A 21,150-nucleotide genomic window follows, 5' to 3' on the forward strand; every position below is an offset into this window, starting at 1 on the left:
TATGATTTAGTTGCCGGGTGGGTCGTAAGGCAGCAGCACACAATTGTCATCACGTGAGGTCACAATGGTTTCTGATGGTTTCGACGACTAGTAATTAGAACAGCGAATGTTTTGGATTTCTTGAGAAATTCAAGCATCTGCCGTGTTCTGCAAATAAAGATATAATTCGAAATATTTAGTAAGTAGAATTATTTATTTTTTATTTAAAATATATTAATAATGGATAAATTATAATTATATGGAAAATTAGAAAATGCTTTTAACCCAAGTTTTAATGATTAAAAAAACTTAAAAATTATTATAGAAATAATCATAATATTTGTTTTCATATGTTTTAAGGTAATATATTGTATGTTTGTTATATTGATTGATATTAAATAAAATTTTCTTCAAGTTGGTTCGAAATTTAATATATGACGTATTTTTTATGAAAATGTTAAGTTTTTTTATATTATCGATTTTATGATGGTTTATTATTGGGCGCCATTAAATTATTTCAATAATAAGTTCATACTAAAAGACTTATGCCTATCAATTCAAGGATATCTCTTTTAGCCTGTAATTTCGTGCACGCTTGTCATTTCCCTATATTGATCGTTCTACAAGATCAACGCGCCATTCTTGCACTTAAGTAGTATATGTCACGTGGAAAGCGCGCTTAATTACATAATACCACAATCAAAGAAATACATTGTGCCACACCCCCTTTTTTTTTCAACTTTTTAAAACTTTGTGCATTATCTTTAAATTAAAAAAGTTCTGAATTATAAATTACAATTTATTATATACACGAGCAATTAATGAATATATAAATAATGCTCTTAGGATTGTGGAATTATATATTAATTCTATAAATTAACTATGTTTGAAAATAAAGCAGGTGGTTGTTTTGACAAGACTATTTATTTTCTACAGACTTTCAATTCAAAAATTTATTAATAACAATATAATTACTACTCATTTATGATTTTAATTTGGGTTATATAAATTTTATATATTTTTTGCACAAATAAAAATAGATAAATTATTTTATATATATATATATACTAATTATATATTTTAATATATAAATGTGATTAAATTATTATACAAAAAATTTAATATAATTTATTATAGAAAATACACAATAAATAGATGTATATAATGAATTGTAAAATATTGAACTTTATATAATACATTAAAATATATAACAATTTGTTCATTATAATGTTTCAGATAAATTAAGTAATTTTCATTGGAATATTGTTCAAAATGACAGAATATTGGTTAATATCTGCACCAGGAGATAAAACATGTCAACAGACATGGGAAACTATGAACAATTTAACATCAAAACAACATTCTTTATCAGTTAACTATAAATTTCATATCCCAGATTTAAAGGTGGGAACATTGGATCAATTAGTTGGTTTATCAGATGATCTAGGAAAATTAGATACCTATGTTGAACAAATAACACGCAAAGTAGCAACATATCTGGGAGAAGTTTTAGAAGATCAAAGAGACAAACTTCATGAAAATCTTTTGGCTAACAATAGTGAGTAAAAATATTAATGTGTTTATGTTTTTAGAATTTGCTCTTTGATTTAAATTTGCATCTATTCTCTAAAATAAGAGAATAGATCATTGAAAAATTCAGAGATTCAAAATTATTTATTATTTTTTTTATCAAATATATTTAATTAAATAAAATGTTCAAATATTAAAAAACATATTGAAATATCATTTGATAATATTATATTTTTTGGATCTCTGCAAACAGGTATCGATCGATTTTTTGTGTATAATATTTTACAATAAAATAATATTGGTTGGCAAAAACATCAATGAATACTATACACGACACGAAACATGCACACAACTTAGAATTTTTCTTTAATGATGATCTTAAACATGTATCAGTTGATTTCTAAAAGTTTTAATTTATTCATTGATAATAATAATAATAATAGCACGATTAGAATCTTTAATCCTTATTGTCCTCAGTATCCTACATTAATAGATTAATAGATAAAAACAAAATTTTGTCTGTGTACGCTATTAATAAAATAACAACAATATTATTTTTTTACAAATTGTTATAATAAATATGTTTTTTTATTGAGGATAATATGCAGGCAAGATACTTGTGGCTATAGCATATATAGTATAATATAACATTTTTAGATATGATGTGTACCATCCTTTTTTTTTTATATTAAACATAATTTTAATATTTGGTTGAATTAGTCTATAATATAAAAGGTTTTTATATAATTTTTTATAACAAAATATTCATTTAAATATTAAATGTTTTAAATATGTTAAATAAATAATCAAGTAATTTGTACAATTATCCTTAAAAGAAAAACATTAAAAATTATATGTATTTATTTTCGTGAATAATAATTTATGTGATTTATTACAATCAAAGTACAATTTTATTTAAATATATTAAATCAATGTTTCTTTTTTAAATATTATTTCTTTTTTTTATTTTTTATTTATTTATTTATTATTTCTAATTTTTTTATTGTATTTAAAAATTAAGAATTTTATTTAATGTACAAGATATGATGGTACACATCATATTTTGGCATATAATTTATATATCTGTAGAATGCTTATTATTATAATTGGATTGGATTCATTTAATTTATTACTTACTACAAATAATTTCTTATATTTGTGGTGTTGCTTGGCTTGCTTTATTTAATTTGGACCACATTAACCCTATTTCCCTACCTTATTATTTTATTAACAAATGCTCATACATGTGCACCATCAAAAATGTATAAAGCCTCCAAAATTTTAATACACAAACATGCAGTATCATCATATATTGAAATATAATAAAAAATTTTCAAATGTAGAGATTTAAATATATGGACCACATTTTGTTAAAAATTTGCAAAGGACGCAAGGAGTTGCTTGGGTTACTGTGGTCACCAAGCTCCAATTAGTTATTACAAGGATTCTTTTTTTTTCTTCAGTTATTTTATTATTCCTTGCAACATTCCTTAAATTGCATTATTAATCATTTGCAATTTAAATTTATATCATTGCATATCATTTGCTCATACTATTTTCTATTTATTTTGAATTATGTATTATTTCAATTTTGTTTTTGTTTTTTTCTTTTTTCATTTTTTTATTGCTTTTTGCTACGTCGGAGTATTTAACGAAAAATTTATTTAAAAGTTCAAGTAATGAATATTACAAATATTTATATAGTGCAATTTTTAATAATGGGGAAAAAATAAGAATAAATAGCAAATTTTTTTACAAAAAATGTTTAAAAGTTCAAGTAATAGATATTACAAATATTTATATAGTGCAATTTTTAATAATGGAGAAAAAATAAGGATAAATAGTAAATTTTTTTACAAAAAAAGTCTTAATTTTATTAATTAAATTATTTAATTTTATTAATAATTTATTAATTAATTTTATTGATTAAATATTGTAATCATGAGGTGCATATTTTTTATAAATACAATTAAAAACAATTACTTATATCTTTTTCAGCATTAAACTTTATATTTCCAAAATTGTTTTTTTTTTTAATATTTGATATTTATATACTTATCAAAATTAAATAATAAAAATCAGAATTTAATTATAAAAATTTAATTAAAAATTATAAAAATTAATTTTCGCGATTAAATTCTTAATGAAACAAAAGTTTCTGTGCGCTAAATACTCCATGTGATTTTTTTTCTTTTTGAGTTATTTTGATTGAGTTTCGACAGCATTGTCGTTAGGCATTTGCGTAGGACGCAATAATAGTTGAACGAGACGTAAGAAAAATCGCGCGGAGATTGGGACTGGGCTGTAATGGATAGGTCAAACGTCAGTGGATGGGGAGAGCTCGAGCCCCGAAGGGGGTCCGGACACCCCGCCAAACACCCCCGTCACCCCATCACACAAGTCTTCAAAGGAGCATCACAAGCAGTGGAAGGAATCGGAGAAATGTGAACCAGAACCAGCCGCCTGTTTAGGTCAGCATCATTACCAGCGTCATCATCATCACGAACATCATCATAGTCATAAACATCACAATCATCCTTCTGATGTTGAAAAAAAGTCATCACATAGTCCTCAAGGCATCTGTGATGTTAGATCATCAAATGATCCTTTATCAGCATATTCGTGCTACCATGCGCATTGGTGCGCTGCTTCTACCTCTTCTACACCCATTCCTAGTCCTACTCCTACGAGTCCGAGTCTTTCCCTTTCATCAAACTGTAGCAGTGAAGGAGAAACCAGATGGCAGTCAGCGACACGTCATCGGACTACTGAGAAAGCAGATCGATCTACCTCCAATCGCAAATCGCTTGGCAATGACGACGACGAAGACGATGTGGACCAAAACAACGACCAAGACCAAGACCAAGACCATAGTGGCAATTTGCCCAATCCAGGTACCCGTCCTATCACCGCCAGGTCAACCCGTCGAACCCCTTTTTCCCAACATAGCTGCGAAACTTGTTCAACCTATTTTCCTGTGCACCTCGTGATTCGCCCGTTTAGCGACCGATTCTTGTTTTGTCTTATCTCCTTTGGAGATAGATATAGGAGAGAAAGAAAGAGAGAGAGAGAAAGAGAGAGAGGTTGTCATTTTATAGTATTAAAAATTTTAAACAATAAATTTCGCATGCAGCTTTTGCTTAAAATAAAAGAAATAAGAATAATTAAAACTCACGTAACTCTTATTTCAATTCTTCTTTTAGTCACTATATAATGAAAGCGTCTTTATGATCCTAGTGCGCATTTCCTTCAGTGTCAATTTTGCACAATTTTGCACTACATATGCAATGTTTGTAATGCTAAAATATTTTATGCCAAATTTTGCCTCCAATGTAATAAATTATTTCAGGTCTTAATGTTAATGTGCTATGTCAAATAAGAAAGCATTGCTTATTACATATTTTATTTTTATTTTTTTATCACTGTAATAAATTATCTACACTTTATTATAATTAAATTTTCATTGTTCAAAAGACACAATTTTCTTTGTATTAGTGACTATTTAAATATATTTATTTGTATATATTTCAATAATTTATTAAAATAAAAAAAAAGCACATTATAAGTCATGACAATCTCTCTCAAATGTTTACAGCATACACCAAGTGAGACAGTACCAAAAGAAAAGAAATACTTGGCTTAGTTTATTTAGCTTGTAATTCAGAATACAAAAGCCTAGTATATCAAATATTTTATGTTGTACTGCAGTAATTCCCTGAATAATATTACAACAATATTTGATTTCTTGTGCACGCAGGAATTAAAAAATTGGAAGATAACAGACAGCTACCCATATTCTAGCACATTTTAATTGCAGCAAATGTGTGTACATTCTTAAAATTTATTTTTCGGGAAATGCTCTAGTTTGTTTTAAGTTCTTAGCTAGTTCTTTTTCACTCCTGCGTCCTAATGATGATTATTCCACAAATTCTATACAAACTACAAAACACATTAAGAAAATATCTTTTTTTTTTTATTTTTTTTTTTTTATTTATTTTTTTTTTTTTTTCTTAAATTCATTTATAATAATATGGAAATATTCTATTTGATTAATATCTTTTTGGAAATCATTTGATCAATTGTTCCAGGTGCTGTGGACGAATGAATGAACATATAGTATATTACCTCAATCATTATCAATTTTTTTTTCTTCCTTCTTTCTACATTTTAAATGCTTTTTATAATTTTTTATCTCTTGTTCTTTTATACCATACTTTGTTTCAATTTGTATACGATACATATATTGTATATTTTGTTCAAACTGTATACGACATTTTTTTATATGTTATTTTCAAAGATACATGTTTAAATAAATAATGAATTTATTAAGTATTCATATGCAAGAATTTAATAAAATTGATATATTATTACAATAAGTTAATATGATTATAACATATAATTATAATATTAACATATAATTATTATATCATATTATATATATATATTATATTAATTATTTAAATTAAATATGATGTTATTAAAATTCATTATTATGAATCATAAAAATATGTGGATGTGTGGATTTAAAATTATCACAAATACAACATAAAGTATGGTTTAAGAACATTCTACATTTAAATGATACTACTTCTTTCAGTAACATCATCTCTTTATTAATTTTCTTTTTTTTTCTTTTTGTTTTATATATATATATATATATATATATATATACAAATATTTTATATATATATATATATATATATATATAACATTTTCTCCTATACCTAGCTTTTACATGCTTTCAAATTATTATTTTCTATAATTTTCATAGAAAGACAATACTGTACAAACTATAATACATGTACACACACACGTATATATATATATATAAAAATATATATATATATATATATATATCTTATGGACGTTAGCACAGATTACAGATGAGACATAATTAACAAAAATTTTAAAACACTTATCGATCGGTACATGGACTTATAATATACTGTTTCGCATGATCAAATAAATTTTGATGACAATATAGTGCTCAATACCCTTCAACACTACAAGTTATCCATATCACAAAAAACATCCTACGATCAACTTTTATGAAGTACTTCATGAACAATTAGCATGAAATGCTTAAATATTTTAGCTTAGCTGTATACTATATGTCTATGTTACTATTATTAATGTTACACTATTTAAGTCATTATTATACATGAACTAAATTTATTTGAAAAATAATGATTAAAAAATACAAACAATTTATATTATATAACATCATATAATCATTATATTTTTGTAATTTTCATTACATTCGTATTCTAATGAACCAAGTGTACATGCGTGCATGCGTGCGTGCGAGCTTATTCATTTAAAGTTATCCATTGACAACTATTATCATAAGAGAATACAATATATAATTCAAAATTCATTAGTAATTACAGAATTTTCATAAATTTTGTTTGAATTAATATTTTGTTGTAAAATTTTTTATTATAATGAAATTTTAGAACATTGAATTAACTGAGATTAATGAGATTAATTGCTTCATTCAAACATTATTTACGAGTAATTCTCTTGTACTACAGATATATAAATAAATTAATTTGAACAAATATTTATTTAAAAATATATTTAAAAAGAATTAATTAAATAAAAAAAATTTATAATAAAAAAAAGAAGTGATAATATAAAATGCTTCTATATATTAATGTTGCATGCTATATTTTTGTTAATGTCTCGCTTATTCTCGTAATGCTAATAATACGTAAGGAGCGTACTAGAATCAAGAAATGAATTTAGTAGAAGAACAGTCTTTCTCTGTTATCTTATTATTATCAATACTCTCCTTATCACAGAGTCAATCTAAAAATTATTTTAATTCAGCTAAAATTAATTTAATTAGATACATATTCATATGCATAATTTTATTGTACATATGAAGGCATATATTTTATATATTTTCTTATATATATAAAAAATAATATAATTATTGTTTTATTAAAAAAAAAGAAAAATAGATTTTTTTATATGCTTAAAAATATCTTGTATAAATAATAATTACAAATATTATTACTTATATTAATTTTACTATATAGTATATAAAAAATAGTAATATTAGTATATAAAATATATATGCATAATTATATATATTCCTGCATTTGTACAATATATTTACAATTCAACAGAGCTTTATCATTTCTAGCTTATAAACTTTATCAAATCATTAAAAATATATATAGTATTCCATTTGTAAGCACACTTAAGCACTTAAAGTATATTACATGTAATTAAACATTGCATGTTACTTATGATTTCATAATTTCAAAATTGTACTGAGCTCTGTTTGAATATTTATATAGAAAATGAAAAAAAATAATTATCTCAGAACAATTACATTAACATTATGAATTTACTAGGTGATCTACCATCATATATAACTCGATTCCAGTGGGACATGGCAAAATATCCTATCAAGCAATCATTAAGAAATATTGCTGATATTATCAGTAAACAAGTGGGTCAAATTGATGCAGATCTTAAAACTAAATCTACAACATATAATAATTTGAAAGGAAGTTTACAAAATCTTGAAAAGAAACAGACGTAAGCCATAAATTTTTAATATCTAATATCTCATATATTTAAACTTCTATTAATTTTAATTATTTATTTTTACACTTTAAAAAATTATTTAAATAATAATAGTAGATAATTGTTGTATAGAGGAAGTTTATTAACAAGAAATTTGGCAGATTTAGTGAAGAAGGAGCATTTTATTTTGGATAGTGAATATTTAACTACTTTGCTTGTAATTGTGCCAAGGTAAATTCATTTAATATATTCATCATTGTTATTTTTTTAACTAACAAACAAATTATTCTATGAAATTTTAGAGCAAATTTCCAGGATTGGTACAGTGGTTATGAAAAATTAACAAAAATGGTAGTACCACGTACTACACAACTTATTACTCAAGATTCTGAATATGGATTATTTACTGTCACTTTATTCAAAAAAGTTATTGAAGAATTTAAATTACACGCTCGTGAAAAAAAATTTATTGTTCGTGATTTTACATATAATGAAGAAGAACTAGCAGCAGGTATATAAAATTTTGATAAAAACATTTTATCAAAATTTCATATATAAAATAATTGATTTTTTATTTATTTGAAAATTAATTTTTTTCATTTTTTAATTCTATATTGGCAATATTTATATTATTATATAATTTATTAAAATGTATTGTAGGAAAAAATGAAATAACGAAATTGGTAACTGACAAAAAGAAACAATTTGGCCCTCTTGTACGTTGGTTAAAAGTTAACTTCAGTGAATGTTTCTGTGCATGGATTCATGTTAAAGCTTTGCGTGTATTTGTAGAATCTGTTTTAAGGTAATAATAGAAATTATTTGAAATCATGTATTATTGTAATAAATCATTATATTGTATATTAATATTTATTTAATCATATATTAATTATAATAAATTATAACTTATCAGGTATGGATTACCTGTGAATTTCCAAGCAATATTGTTGCATCCTCATAGAAAATGTGCAAGACGATTACGTGATGTTCTTAATCAACATTATGCTCATTTAGATTCTTCTGCTACAGCATCTTCTGCTGCTCAAGGAACTCAAGATGTAAGTTGTAATGTTTTAATAATAAATTATTTCTTAAAATAATTTATTTTAATTTTTTTATAAAAATTAATATAACGTTATTATCTTCTATGTTTATTTAAACAGAGTGTGGATATACCAGGATTAGGTTTTGGCCAAAATGACTATTTCCCTTATGTATATTATAAAATCAACGTAGATATGGTTGACAATAAGGTTTAATTATTAAAGACAAATCTATTTTCTTAAATTTTAAATATTCTTTAATTTACATAACACATACTTCTATAACTCCAGGTATTTAAAGCAGGTGCGTACGCAGTAGTTTTTTCTGTTTACATGAAATATGTTTTATTTTTTAAAATTTTGTTATTTTTGATTTTCAATATAAATCTAATTATCATTCATTCACTTGCAGGAGTAAATTAAATATTTACTTAAAAAATATTTTTATAATATTTTTATAATACATCAAATACCTGGAGAGATGTATGTACTTTGATATTAGCTCAATAAACTATGCATAATAGGATGTACAATCATTTGTATAAATTTTAGCAAACACATTTGAATATATGTTGCAAATTTTTTTTTAAATGGGCTATATTTAATTGAACAAGATACTAATAAATCAAATTCATAATATAAATAACTGCTTTTCAAAGAAAATTAAAATATTGAAAAATTTATTGTTTCGATTATAATAACGATATATTGCTTAAAATGTCTGTATGTAAATGTATCAAAATTCTTACAATTAAATATAGCACAATCTATTTTACATAGTACTACACAATGAGCGGAAAATATTGTGCCAGAATAGAAATTCTGCAATGTATAATTGTAGTATTTTATGTATTGTTTATAAAATTAAGATCATTGTGAATATTGTTATAAAAGAGAAAGTTCATCTTGTTATAAAAACATATGTCATAATATCTGTTTTGATTCAAATGCTTTTACCATGTTTATTCAATAATTCTTCATAATGCTTATATTATACAAAAAGTAACTAGTAAAATAAGTATTATTCAAATATTAAAATACAGTAAATTTATTTCATTAAATATAATGAAAATATAATGTTTTAATAATGCAAAGTATATCAGATACATGCTAATGTATCAAAATGTTATTTATTGAAAGTTATAAAACTCCAGACACATTAGTTTGACTCCTTAAAGTATTATTATTAATGTTATATTTTAAACTTTAGTAATATATAAAAAAAATTTCATTGTAAATTCAGTTCAAGTATTAAATTTTGAAATTTTTAAAAGCTGCACAAAAATAAAAAATAATAATAAAAAACTGTTATAGTACATGTTATTTAAACAGATTGTATTATAAATATTTCGTGTATAGAAATGCTTTGCAATATTATTTTAATTCCTCGCTTATATCTTATTTCTTTAATATTTTTAATGTATCAACATAAATTGAACTATATGTCTGAATATATTCAATTTTATTTTGTACATACATATTGAAAATAGAGAAACGTTACAGGTATAGTAATATTCTTTTTGATTTAATCAAATGTATTTTAATCTATGAATTTAAATTAATTTTTTGTTTAAAGAATTAATTGTTATCAGTATTTCAAAGTACACCTGTATTTCAAATTGTTATACGATATTATTATACGATAAAGTATTAATTAAAATAAATAAAATTTTATCGTCATTAATTAAATTTTATAAAAAAAACGGTTTCCTAAGCGTTAAATAATAGAAATATGCATTCTATGTATTAAAGATGTATCATACTGATAATTTTGAAAATGTATTATTTTATAAAATATCAAAATTAATTATAATTATATTTATAATTTTAAAATTTTAATTGTAAAAATATTTCAGTTAGAGCGATGACAATATTAGCTAAATGTTAAACAAAATAAATGAAGAAATTAAATTTAAATATATGTGATCAAAAAATTATATTATGATGTGTATACATATTAAATATGAAGTATCATTTAATCATTTGTTAATTAAATAGATTAAATAATATTAAGTAATAAATATTGCATTTTATTTCATTTATATTATATTTATTAACAAAAAGTACATATTTTCAAAATTTTTAAGAAATGTATTTTAATTTTCATTATTCAATTTAATATAAAGTTAAATATGAAGCAGTACTTTTTTATTATCATATTATAAATGTATGATATATATGATATTATACGTACATTACGTATAAATCACAAAGAATGAGAAGAAACATTACTGCTTTGAGATAATATCTGAAATGATAAAGAATTTATATTTATTTTTTTATAATAGAAAATTATTAATTTATATTTCTTTCATTTTTAAATATTATAAAAATTACTTGTAGAGTATCAATTTCTTTGTCCCAATTTCTTTCACCAATAAGTTTAACTGTTTTTATAAATATATTTCTTATTTTATTAATATTTTGTTTAAATACTTCCATTACATCAGCTGCATGAACATTATCTTCACAATCTTTCCAACAATCATAATCAGTAGCTACTGCCACAACTGCATATAAGAGTCCTGCTTCTTTTGCTAAATATACCTTGTTTAAAAAATTTTTTATTGGATATATTAAATACATTATGATACATTATAATAATAATATTTAATATTTACGATTATATACGTGTATACATACACGCACACACACACATTATTTTCATAATTTTTAAATTTGAAAATAAATGTACCTCTGGACATGTTGTCATATTAACTAAATGCCCACCCCACATACGAAATGCATTACTTTCAGCTTTTGAAGAAAATCTTGGTCCTTCTATTGTCACAATTGTTCCTCCTTTTCTTATCATATATCCTAATTCTTTACCAACTTCAAATAATATCTGAGATGTAGTTGGATCAAAAGCTGGTTCCATTGGCATATGGCATACTCCTAAAATTTTAATGTAATATTTTTTAATATTATAGATTTTATAGATATAAGATAATATTATAGAATTTATAGATATGAGATAAAATTTATATTGTGATTGTTTAAATATAATTTACCAGAATATTTAGGTGAAGTACCATCATAAAAAGTTGTACTTCTTTTTATTGTCCTATCTAAAAAGCTATCTGGAACAACTAATAGTCCTTTACAAATAAAATCTTGTAAGGAGCCACATGCTGTTGATGCAATTATATGAGTACATCCAGCTAAGCGTAAAGCTTCAATATTGGCACGATAATTTACTGCAGTAGGACTTATTTTATGATCTGGTCCGTGTCTATATTTAATTATATAAAATTTTTCTCCTTAAACTTTTTTTAGAAATCAAGAAAATATTTAAAATATAAAGAATATTTTATTAGTAATTTATATTACATTATATATTATATAATAATTTATATATTAGATATTAAAAATTTAATAAATATTCTATTTTATATATATATATATATATAACTACCTTGATAATAATATCACATCTACATCATTAATATTTCCGTGATAAAGATCACTAGATGGAAATCCAAATTCATTTTTAGCTTTTTCTCGTGTAGTTATAGATTGACAATTTAATATCTGATTTTGAGGATTATTTAAACCTGAACCACCAATTATTCCGACCTATAAATTCGTATTATAAATTCGTATTATATTCGAATTTAAGTAATAATTGTTTGAATTAAAAAAAAGAAAATCACTTTCTCATCACGTGACAATTAAGAATTATTGTTTATTCGAATTTAACTATAATTTTTATAAATAATATTTAAAAACGCAATAATATAAATTATAAAAATAATGATATAAATATCTATATATAATTTAAAGAAAAATTTTAAAAAGTTTATAGTTTACTAGATATAAAATATTTATAATAAATATATATAATCTTTCAATTTTGATAACTTTTATCATACCTTAATTTTATACTTATTCATATTTAACTTTGTCAATATTATTTGATCGAATATTAATTAAAAACTTCCGAAATAATACTTTTTATGTTTTTAAATATACATTAATAATTAGAAGTTTAATTTATGTATCAATTTATAAGATCATACTGATAAAAACACAAAATATAGAATAGTTATCAGTTTCCATCTAATGATTATAAGTTATCCCTACTCTTTTTGTACGTTATATATTTCTCTTAATGTCATTAATTCAGATAAACAATTAATGCAATATTAAATAATAAAAATAAAAAAAATATGTAAAAAAATATATATATGATATAAAAATGTAAAAATATAAGAAATACAAATTATTATCTTCCTTAAAACATAATTAGTAATGCCATCTCTTTGAAAAATACTCAAACTTACTAAATAGCGTTACCGATAGAAAATGAACTTATAATTCTAAACTTTGTAGGAATATCAAATATATGATTTTTCGTATAATCAATATTTCAAAATATTGTATCTTATTATATTTAATATAAAATTTAATTGAAAAATAACACATTGAAACTATAACATTTTTGCATACCAATTTTTGTGTTTTCATTTTTAAAATTGACAAAAGTATTCTATATATAAATAAAAATTTTTTTTAAGATATAAGTATGTATATTTTATTATGTTATAAATGCAAAATTGTTATAAATTTATATAAATATAATCTAAAATAAATGATATTTAAAGATATTTAATAAATTATTTAATAAAAAGAAATTTTATTAAGCCATTAGAAAAAATATTTTAACTGATAATTCATATTCAAATATTACATATATATATATAGTAAGAGAAAAAGAGTTTAATTGTTTATAATATACAGATAACTTAATAAAAATAAAAAATGAAAAAAATATTAAATTTCAAAGTTCTTCTGCATCTTCCAAACGTTTAATCACTTTTTTATATTCTTCTTCTAAACTTTTATATTCTTTCTCCAGAGTTTGTATACGTTGTTCCAATGTAGGTAAAGTAATATTCGAATGTTTGTCAATATTCTTTAATGCACATTCCAATTTTTTTAAATCATTTTGTTCTCGTCTATATGGAATATTCAATCTTCTTTTTACATCTAATCTATATTCACGATATTCTTGTTCATTTGTTAAATCTGTAGTTCGCAATCTTAAAATTTCGTACACTCTGCGAGCTTGTTTCTAAAAATAATAGAATATATTAGAATTAAAAATATGTTTTTTTAATAATTTAAACATAAAACATAAAAAATACCTTATTAATTTTGAATTTTTCTTTAGCTTCTGCGGCCATTGCTTTATTAAAACCTTGAAGTAGATACTCTCGTGAAAAACTAGATAATGTACAGCAATTCATTGCATCCACATAATCTCTTAATCGCTGAAAGGTCATTGAAGGGTCCTCAACTACAACAATGATGATAATGCCTTACCAAAATGTACTAGATTTACTGAAATAAAAGTATCTAATCAGATTTTACTTTTGTATTATTCCTTTCAAAATTCAATTATCATAATTATAAATTTATTTTCATTTACCTGTTATATCTTTGACTTGATTCCGTCCAATATATTCGCGATAAATAGCATGTAATAAATGTGTACCAAGACCTATATTTTGAAATGGTGGCAAAATTAAAACTTGAGCTATACGAGGTCTAGTATGATGTGGATATGCATAATATTGATATACAGTAGCAAAACCAGTAGTTGCATAACGAACAGTACCATCTGTTGTTTGATATTTTTCAAACCTATGCCAAAAAAATAAGTTTTAAAAATAATTCTATTTAAAAAAAAAAGATTTTTTATGTAATTAAAAAGCAATATAAAATAAAACTATGATTAAACATACATATTAAAGTAATGCCATCGATCATCATCAATATCTATAAAATTAGCAGCATCTATATACCATAATACAAATGTTTGAAGACGTTGATGATATTCCTTAAATCCTTTATAACTCATATCTGCTTTATAAACTTCAAATTTTCTTGTGCAACCATCATCTTTATTGTTTATAAATTTTGAATAATTATTAAGTTAAATTATTAAGTTCTTTATAATATTTCTTTTAAATATATAATTTATGAATAATATTACAGAATATTACCATTAACAGAAAATGAATGAAGTAATTCTCCATGAGGTTTAAATGTATCATCTTTTTTTAAAGATTCAATAAATGCATCTATATTATCATGAACTTGTGGAGCTAGTTTTTCAGCAATTTTTGGCAATACTTCATCAGCTTCGACTCCTTCATAAAGTACTTTATTTATTTTTTCTGAATAAGTCATGCCTAGATAAGTTTCTAAACAACCTGCTGAATAATATAGCTTCACTCTGAGATCTCGGTAACCAAATATAGATTCACTAATAAAAAAAATTAATAATTGAAAAACTAATTAAAATAAATATAATACTAATATTTAATATAATTTATATTTTATATTATTAAATATAATTATATTTATATATATTTATATTTCTATAATTATATTTATAATTATAGAAAAAAAATTGTTTAAAAATATGTATCTATATACATTAAATAATAATAATTTTGAATTATATATCTTTAATAATATATTACATATTTTAAAAACAAACCTATCTCCAAATACTTGATGAGACATTTCTGGTTTAAATGTAGTTTCATTATTTTCTAAATCTTCAAAAGAACGTATTAATTTAAATTCCAAAGCTTCATTACTACTCATTACTAAACTTTTTAAACGTGCAGTAGTTGGATCTTCCATGTTATATTAGTAATAAAATATATAATATAAATTTATCTATAAAAAATAAAAAATTAGAATTAAATTAATAATTTGTTATAAGTAAAATTAAAAAAATTAAATTTCGTATAAATATTACATGTACTTGTATATATAATAGCGATATGTAACCACAATAGTAAATTCATTTAAAAAATATACATAGATATATATTATATTTATATATATATTTAATTTTAAATAAATTTAATTTTATATATATATATATATATATATATATATATAGAAATTTTTGATTTTGATTAACAAGTTACCGCTAACATTTATAGGTTATGAATTATATATTTTAGAATTAAATAAATCACAGAAAATAAACTTTATTTATTATTATTATTATAAAATAGATTACATGTAAATTATTTAATCAATAATAAATTAAAATTTTTTTTAAATAACTTTTTATTATATATTATTATTATATACGTATATGTTTCTGTTATGTTTTAAAAAATATCATATTTTTTATATTATTATATGGAAAAATATTATAATATTATACCTTCTTTTGATAATTGTGTATAATTTTTCAATAGAACACTATTTTTTGATATTTTTCTTTAAACATAACTATAAAACAACTTCGCGCCAAAAATAAAGCGGTTATTTAAGCTTTAGTTACAATTCTTTCAAAGATTAAGACTTTGTGATATTCTTACGAGTTATTGGTCATTTTCAAAAGAATATTCTTTTTAATTTACATAAATCTTTTTAAATTCAAGAATAAACATTATTATTACATTAATAATAATCGATTTATATTATATTTTTTTCGAATTATAAATATCATAAAATATTTTTTTTATGAAAAATTATTTGGGTGCGAATATAAATCTATAAAATTGAATTTTACTTTATTTGTAATTTTATTCGTTTATTATATTTCTATTATATAAAATAACAAATGAAATACATTGACTAGATACATATTGTATTTAATCTTTTATTTTGAATCTCAAAGTTAATTTTTGAAATATATTAAATATTTCAATACACTGTTGGAATTTTTTGTCATAATATTTTCTAATAAAAATAAATTTTTTCAATAATTTCAATAATCAAAAATGTCTGCAGGTGAGGTAAAAAAGACAGAAGAACCTTTAATATTTCATACGTATCCTTTATGTAAAGTAAGGATTTACCTTTTTAATTTACGTTACAAGACATTTAAAATTGCAATAATATTATAATTTATTTAAACTGTAGTATAGTGATATGCGAGAAGAAATGAAACAAGAAGCAATAGAAATATGTGTTACTGCAACGGAAAAATATACCGATAACCATGAATTAGCAGCTCGAAGTATTAAAGAAAGTTTAGATAATAGATTCGGAGGTCCATTTCATGTTGTCATTGGAGAATCATATGCTTGTGCAGTTACATATCAAGCAACATCATTATTATACATGTATAATGCTGGCAATATTGCTATTCTTGTATGGAGAACAGTTTCAACTTTTTAATGACAATATTAAAATTTTATTGTAAACAAATTTTATATTATATAACATAATATTTCTCTTATATTTATTTTATATTCTCTTCTGAAAAAGAATTTATAATATGGGTAAATATACATGAATTTATAAAACTGAATCCACAATTGAAATAAACTTCATTATAATCAGTTGATTGTCTTTTTTTAAATTTTTTTCATTGACTAAAGAAAATTATTAACATCTATTTTAAGTTAGTAAGTGTTGCATTGTTTTGACAACTTTATTGAAATGGTAAGATCAAATTAAAATGAGTGATTTTATAGAATAATTTGTTATTGTCATATAATTTTTATTGTTATATCAAAATTTATAATATTCGAAAATTTTTATTTTTCATTAAATTAAAATTGTTTCGTGAATTATAATTGTATATACAATTATGAAGAATTTGTGTTTATATATGCATATGTATTTCATCACAATTTTATCATCAGTGAAAAAAATTATGATTTTATAAATATTTTTATTTATAAAAAGAAGAGAAAGAAAAAAAAAGAAACAAAGGAGCAAAAATATTTAAGATTTTAAATATATATGAGGTTATGAAGATAACGCGTGTAATTATTATAGAAATATATATTTAAATTAATATATATTTTTTAACATATGACATTTTTGTTCGATTATATAAAAATAAAAAGAAATTTGTAAAATCTATTTTTAGTGTTTAATTCTGATATTTACAGGCCAGTACACTTATTGCAACAGGCTTGGGTCTTGCTGTAGTAGGTTTTACAGGACGTTATATAATTAAAAAAATGCCACATTTATCTCAAAAAATGGCAGATGTTTATAAAAATGTACCAAAATTAAATCCAAAGGTAAACTTAAATATTATGTTACATTTATATAAATATATGTACATATGTATATTAATAAATTAATGAAAACATATATTAATAGACCTTAGCAAATAGTAAATATTATAAAGGTGGTTTTGAACCTAAAATGACACGACGTGAAGCTAGTTTAATCTTGGATGTTTCACCAACTGCAAGTAAAGTGAAAGTAAAACAGCAATTTAAAAAAATCATGGCTGTGAATCATCCAGATCGAGGTGGATCTCCATATATTGCAGCAAAAATTAACGAAGCAAAAGATTTATTAGAAAAATAATAGTTAAATGTATGAATATAAATAGTGTACATGAAATTTATTGTATGTAGTTTTATAAACTTAATTTCAAGTAAATTTTTATGTATATATTTAATAATATAATGATTTAAATATTTTATTTAATATGTAATAAAATTATTTATACATTTATGATTCCTTTAATTTTATAATATATTTATATTAAATTAAAAATTATATAATAAAAATATAACATGTGATTTAATACAATAAGTAAATATATTAAAATTTTATAGTATATATAATAAACTTAGTTCGTACGTTTTTATAAATAATAAATGTATAAAAAATTTTATAAATCAATATAAATCAATGTAATAAATTATTGATGTGTAATTTTTTACTTTTATACTAAATTTATATTTACAGAAAGAAATACTGTAGATGTAACATTATAATCTTATATAGTACATTCGTTTTTGTAGGAATTACAAATAAAATAATATATTGACTAGAATCTTTCAATAGATAAAATCTCATTATTAGTATTATCGTCCTAATTTATTTTCTTTTTGTTCCGCACGTTGTCGTGATATTTTTGTTCTTAGTTTTATAATTGTGCTACCAGGCAGTGATCCAGGTACTTTAAATATACTCTAGTAAAAAAAAAATAAAATATAGCATAAATTACATTTGTTAAAAAACAATTAATGTGTATAATATATAACAAAAAATAAAAAAACATATTTACCTGCATAAAATCATGACATTTTAAAACAATACTATCTTTTGTTATTTCTTTAAAGCATTCTGCTAATGTTGTAAAATCTTGACAAGCAAGCAAGTTGCATTTATTCCTTTTTATCAGGGTTAATGCAACACGAAATATAATTTTACTGCCTTCATAAAAAAGACAATCCCATATACGCAGCGTAGTCTGCCAAGTTGTAAATATTTTATTCAATACTTCTATATTTTATGGCAATCCAAACAGGTATTAATTCAAAATGTTAAACTAATGAATGAATCAACTGTGTACACACCACATATAATAATGTTAAAAGACATCAAAAACACCAATTTTATGAATTTTATTTTTAAAAAACATATACAATCAACTTTACCTCAATTGGTAATACTTCTGCAAATAAGCACACAAACCACTTCGTTGTAATAACTGCCCAAGGTAAACCTATATTTGTTACATGTTGATAAATATCTGGCATTTTTATTCTAAAATAAAAATTCATATATATTTATATAAATATACATATATAACTTATATACTTATAATAAAGATTTAAAAAATTTACTTGACTAATTCTGCAAGAACATCAATATCTGTAAGTAGGCCATCCATTGTTGGTGTATAATAATCAGGTAAAATTTTTTCTATTAAAATCTTTAATAACCAAAATGCTGTTTCTTCACTTTTTGTAACAAGTAGTAATAAACCTGCTATATAATTTAAGCCCTATAAAAATATCAAATATTTTTTATATAAATTACATTAAAAATGTTATATATATTATTAGAATAATTTAAAATACCTGACAATATCCTACTGTTTTATTTTGATGAGCAAATGCTAATAAAATATTATATAATTGATATTGTTGATTTTCTGTGTTATTAAAAAATATATTATCAGGAAAAGTTCGTGGTAAATCAGTTTTTATGACATCTGCAACTTGTTTATTATGTGGAGGTTGTAATAGCCTTTGATAAAGATCAGAATCTACATTTTTTAATTCTTCTCCTCCACTAACAGACAACCATACCTTTAAGAATTAAATTTTTTCTTTTTATATATTTATAAAATAAATTAAAATATGAATCTTATACTTACTAATCCTCTATGTTCTCCTGGTATACCTTTACGAACATATCTTTTTATTGTAATATTTCGTTGTAGTGATTTTCCTTCTCCAATGATTTCAGACCATTTTTTTGCTCTTTTAGCAAGTACTTTGAGATATTCTGACATAAAATCTTCATAAGTTTCATAGTCAAAATCATGAGGTCTTTCAAAACCATATTCATCCACATTGCTAATAAATATATTAAAGAAATACATAATTATATTAAAAAATTATATTTATATAATTATATAAATTATATTATATTTTTATATATTATAAAAAGAAAAAAGAAATTTATAATATATAATAAATTTGATAAATATAAATGAAAAATAGTAATAAATTTTAATTAAGAAATATATCAACTAAATTATTATTATTTATTCTTTTTATAATATTAAATTGTTTTTATAAAAGATAACCTTAAGTTGAAACAAATGTAAAAAACATTTTTATTTATATTAAATTAATTATATTATTCGTAATTTCTATATACATTTACAAAGTATAGAATTATAATGTTAATAAGAAGCAATATAAAATTTACGATGGTCACCTAAAACATGAACTTGCCATACCCCACGCAAGACGATGCTGACATATAATTTCTGCCAAATATAGGGTGTTCAATAAACTCTTTTCAATTTTAAGTTTTTTATTCGATGACATAATTAAAATATATTCGTATTAATGTATGTATGTTGTATCAATGAATTTTGTCTTCCTTCTTGAATTTAATTTTTTATACTAAATTAAAATTTTGTATTTAATATTCGTATGTATTTTTTGTCATATATAATAAATGATTTTAAAATTAATTAATAAGTATAATAATTAAAAGTTAAATATTTAATTTTTAATAGTAGCACGAATCTTTATTTACAAAAATATATACATATCTTATCTAAAAGTTAGATATGTAATTT

The 21,150-nt window shown here is 21.9% G+C and overlaps 5 protein-coding genes across 12 annotated transcripts; 2 read left to right on the forward strand and 3 right to left on the reverse strand.

Annotated features, from left to right (window-relative positions):
* The first annotated feature begins 8 nt into the window (after positions 1 to 8).
* LOC411892 (V-type proton ATPase subunit C) lies at positions 9 to 11,029 on the forward strand. Of its 5 annotated transcripts, XR_409290.3 has the most exons (10): positions 10 to 178; positions 1,216 to 1,537; positions 3,825 to 3,980; positions 7,875 to 8,061; positions 8,182 to 8,280; positions 8,352 to 8,560; positions 8,710 to 8,854; positions 8,963 to 9,107; positions 9,213 to 9,396; positions 9,505 to 11,026. XR_409290.3 is itself a non-coding variant. In XM_006562095.3 (9 exons), the coding sequence occupies exons 2-9, from the start codon at positions 1,252 to 1,254 to the stop codon at positions 9,306 to 9,308; spliced, it is 1,323 nt and encodes a 440-aa protein (XP_006562158.1). In that variant the 5' UTR covers positions 10 to 178; positions 1,216 to 1,251; the 3' UTR covers positions 9,309 to 11,026. The 5 variants fall into 5 exon arrangements, 4 of the variants coding, with proteins under 4 accessions (XP_006562159.1, XP_006562158.1, XP_016767799.1 ...); XM_006562095.3 differs by having other exon boundaries at positions 9,213 to 11,026; XM_016912310.2 differs by lacking the exon at positions 10 to 178 and adding an exon at positions 635 to 880 and having other exon boundaries at positions 9,213 to 11,029.
* Positions 11,030 to 11,125: 96 nt separating this feature from the next.
* LOC552740 (S-methyl-5'-thioadenosine phosphorylase) lies at positions 11,126 to 13,137 on the reverse strand. The gene is made up of 6 exons (XM_625115.6): positions 12,968 to 13,137; positions 12,511 to 12,671; positions 12,107 to 12,327; positions 11,788 to 11,990; positions 11,430 to 11,639; positions 11,126 to 11,340 (listed from the first exon to the last, which is right to left on the reverse strand). The coding sequence occupies exons 1-6, from the start codon at positions 12,986 to 12,988 to the stop codon at positions 11,299 to 11,301; spliced, it is 858 nt and encodes a 285-aa protein (XP_625118.2). The 5' UTR covers positions 12,989 to 13,137; the 3' UTR covers positions 11,126 to 11,298.
* A 667-nt stretch (positions 13,138 to 13,804) lies between these two features.
* On the reverse strand, positions 13,805 to 16,431 carry LOC552748 (histone acetyltransferase type B catalytic subunit). Its single transcript, XM_625123.6, has 7 exons — positions 16,291 to 16,431; positions 15,604 to 15,788; positions 15,104 to 15,366; positions 14,843 to 14,999; positions 14,527 to 14,741; positions 14,243 to 14,394; positions 13,805 to 14,169 (listed from the first exon to the last, which is right to left on the reverse strand). The coding sequence occupies exons 2-7, from the start codon at positions 15,750 to 15,752 to the stop codon at positions 13,876 to 13,878; spliced, it is 1,230 nt and encodes a 409-aa protein (XP_625126.3). The 5' UTR covers positions 15,753 to 15,788; positions 16,291 to 16,431; the 3' UTR covers positions 13,805 to 13,875.
* Positions 16,432 to 16,787: 356 nt separating this feature from the next.
* On the forward strand, positions 16,788 to 18,572 carry LOC726653 (mitochondrial import inner membrane translocase subunit TIM14). 3 transcript variants are annotated; one of them, XR_003304706.1, is made up of 3 exons: positions 16,788 to 16,918; positions 16,995 to 17,356; positions 17,975 to 18,087. XR_003304706.1 is itself a non-coding variant. In XM_001122374.5 (3 exons), exons 1-3 carry the CDS (start codon positions 17,517 to 17,519, stop codon positions 18,402 to 18,404), a joined length of 351 nt encoding a protein of 116 aa, XP_001122374.2. In that variant the 5' UTR covers positions 17,380 to 17,516; the 3' UTR covers positions 18,405 to 18,572. The 3 variants fall into 3 exon arrangements, 2 of the variants coding, with proteins under 2 accessions (XP_001122374.2, XP_006562154.1); XM_001122374.5 differs by lacking the exons at positions 16,788 to 16,918; positions 16,995 to 17,356 and adding exons at positions 17,380 to 17,519; positions 18,192 to 18,572 and having other exon boundaries at positions 17,975 to 18,109; XM_006562091.3 differs by lacking the exons at positions 16,788 to 16,918; positions 16,995 to 17,356 and adding exons at positions 17,793 to 17,845; positions 18,192 to 18,472 and having other exon boundaries at positions 17,975 to 18,109.
* A 172-nt stretch (positions 18,573 to 18,744) lies between these two features.
* LOC409047 (growth hormone-regulated TBC protein 1) lies at positions 18,745 to 20,941 on the reverse strand. Of its 2 annotated transcripts, XM_392575.7 has the most exons (7): positions 20,781 to 20,938; positions 20,212 to 20,413; positions 19,913 to 20,143; positions 19,676 to 19,836; positions 19,487 to 19,595; positions 19,114 to 19,299; positions 18,745 to 19,018 (listed from the first exon to the last, which is right to left on the reverse strand). In XM_392575.7, the coding sequence occupies exons 1-7, from the start codon at positions 20,891 to 20,893 to the stop codon at positions 18,911 to 18,913; spliced, it is 1,110 nt and encodes a 369-aa protein (XP_392575.3). In that variant the 5' UTR covers positions 20,894 to 20,938; the 3' UTR covers positions 18,745 to 18,910. The 2 variants fall into 2 exon arrangements, with proteins under 2 accessions (XP_392575.3, XP_016767937.1); XM_016912448.2 differs by lacking the exon at positions 19,114 to 19,299 and having other exon boundaries at positions 20,781 to 20,941.
* Between the last annotated feature and the right edge of the window lie 209 nt (positions 20,942 to 21,150).

Source organism: Apis mellifera, linkage group LG5 (genome assembly GCF_003254395.2).
Source record: "Apis mellifera strain DH4 linkage group LG5, Amel_HAv3.1, whole genome shotgun sequence".
Taxonomy (NCBI): Eukaryota; Metazoa; Arthropoda; class Insecta; order Hymenoptera; family Apidae; genus Apis; species Apis mellifera.

Excerpts from the sequence above, each read along its gene's own strand:
- LOC411892 (XM_006562095.3), top strand. The coding sequence starts at position 1,252 with ATGACAGAATATTGGTTAATATCTGCACCAGGAGATAAAACATGTCAA. Across the intron at positions 3,981-7,874 it reads AGAACCAGCCGCCTGTTTAG|GTGATCTACCATCATATATA; the intron begins GTCAGCATCATT and ends TGAATTTACTAG. Across the intron at positions 8,855-8,962 it reads TTTGTAGAATCTGTTTTAAG|GTATGGATTACCTGTGAATT; the intron begins GTAATAATAGAA and ends ATAACTTATCAG.
- LOC552740 (XM_625115.6), bottom strand. The coding sequence starts at position 12,988 with ATGAATAAGTATAAAATTAAG. Across the intron at positions 12,672-12,967 it reads TGAATAAGTATAAAATTAAG|GTCGGAATAATTGGTGGTTC; the intron begins GTATGATAAAAG and ends ACGAATTTATAG. Across the intron at positions 11,991-12,106 it reads TACTTCACCTAAATATTCTG|GAGTATGCCATATGCCAATG; the intron begins GTAAATTATATT and ends TTAAAATTTTAG.
- LOC552748 (XM_625123.6), bottom strand. The coding sequence starts at position 15,752 with ATGGAAGATCCAACTACTGCACGTTTAAAAAGTTTAGTAATGAGTAGT. Across the intron at positions 14,395-14,526 it reads TCAAGTCAAAGATATAACAG|TTGAGGACCCTTCAATGACC; the intron begins GTAAATGAAAAT and ends TCATTGTTGTAG. Across the intron at positions 14,170-14,242 it reads AAAAATTCAAAATTAATAAG|AAACAAGCTCGCAGAGTGTA; the intron begins GTATTTTTTATG and ends TATTATTTTTAG.
- LOC726653 (XM_006562091.3), top strand. Across the intron at positions 18,110-18,191 it reads TACCAAAATTAAATCCAAAG|ACCTTAGCAAATAGTAAATA; the intron begins GTAAACTTAAAT and ends ATATATTAATAG.
- LOC409047 (XM_392575.7), bottom strand. The coding sequence starts at position 20,893 with ATGTCATCGAATAAAAAACTTAAAATTGAAAAGAGTTTATTGAACACC. Across the intron at positions 19,837-19,912 it reads AAACAGTAGGATATTGTCAG|GGCTTAAATTATATAGCAGG; the intron begins GTATTTTAAATT and ends ATATTTTTATAG. Across the intron at positions 19,019-19,113 it reads AATGTCATGATTTTATGCAG|AGTATATTTAAAGTACCTGG; the intron begins GTAAATATGTTT and ends TTTTTTTACTAG.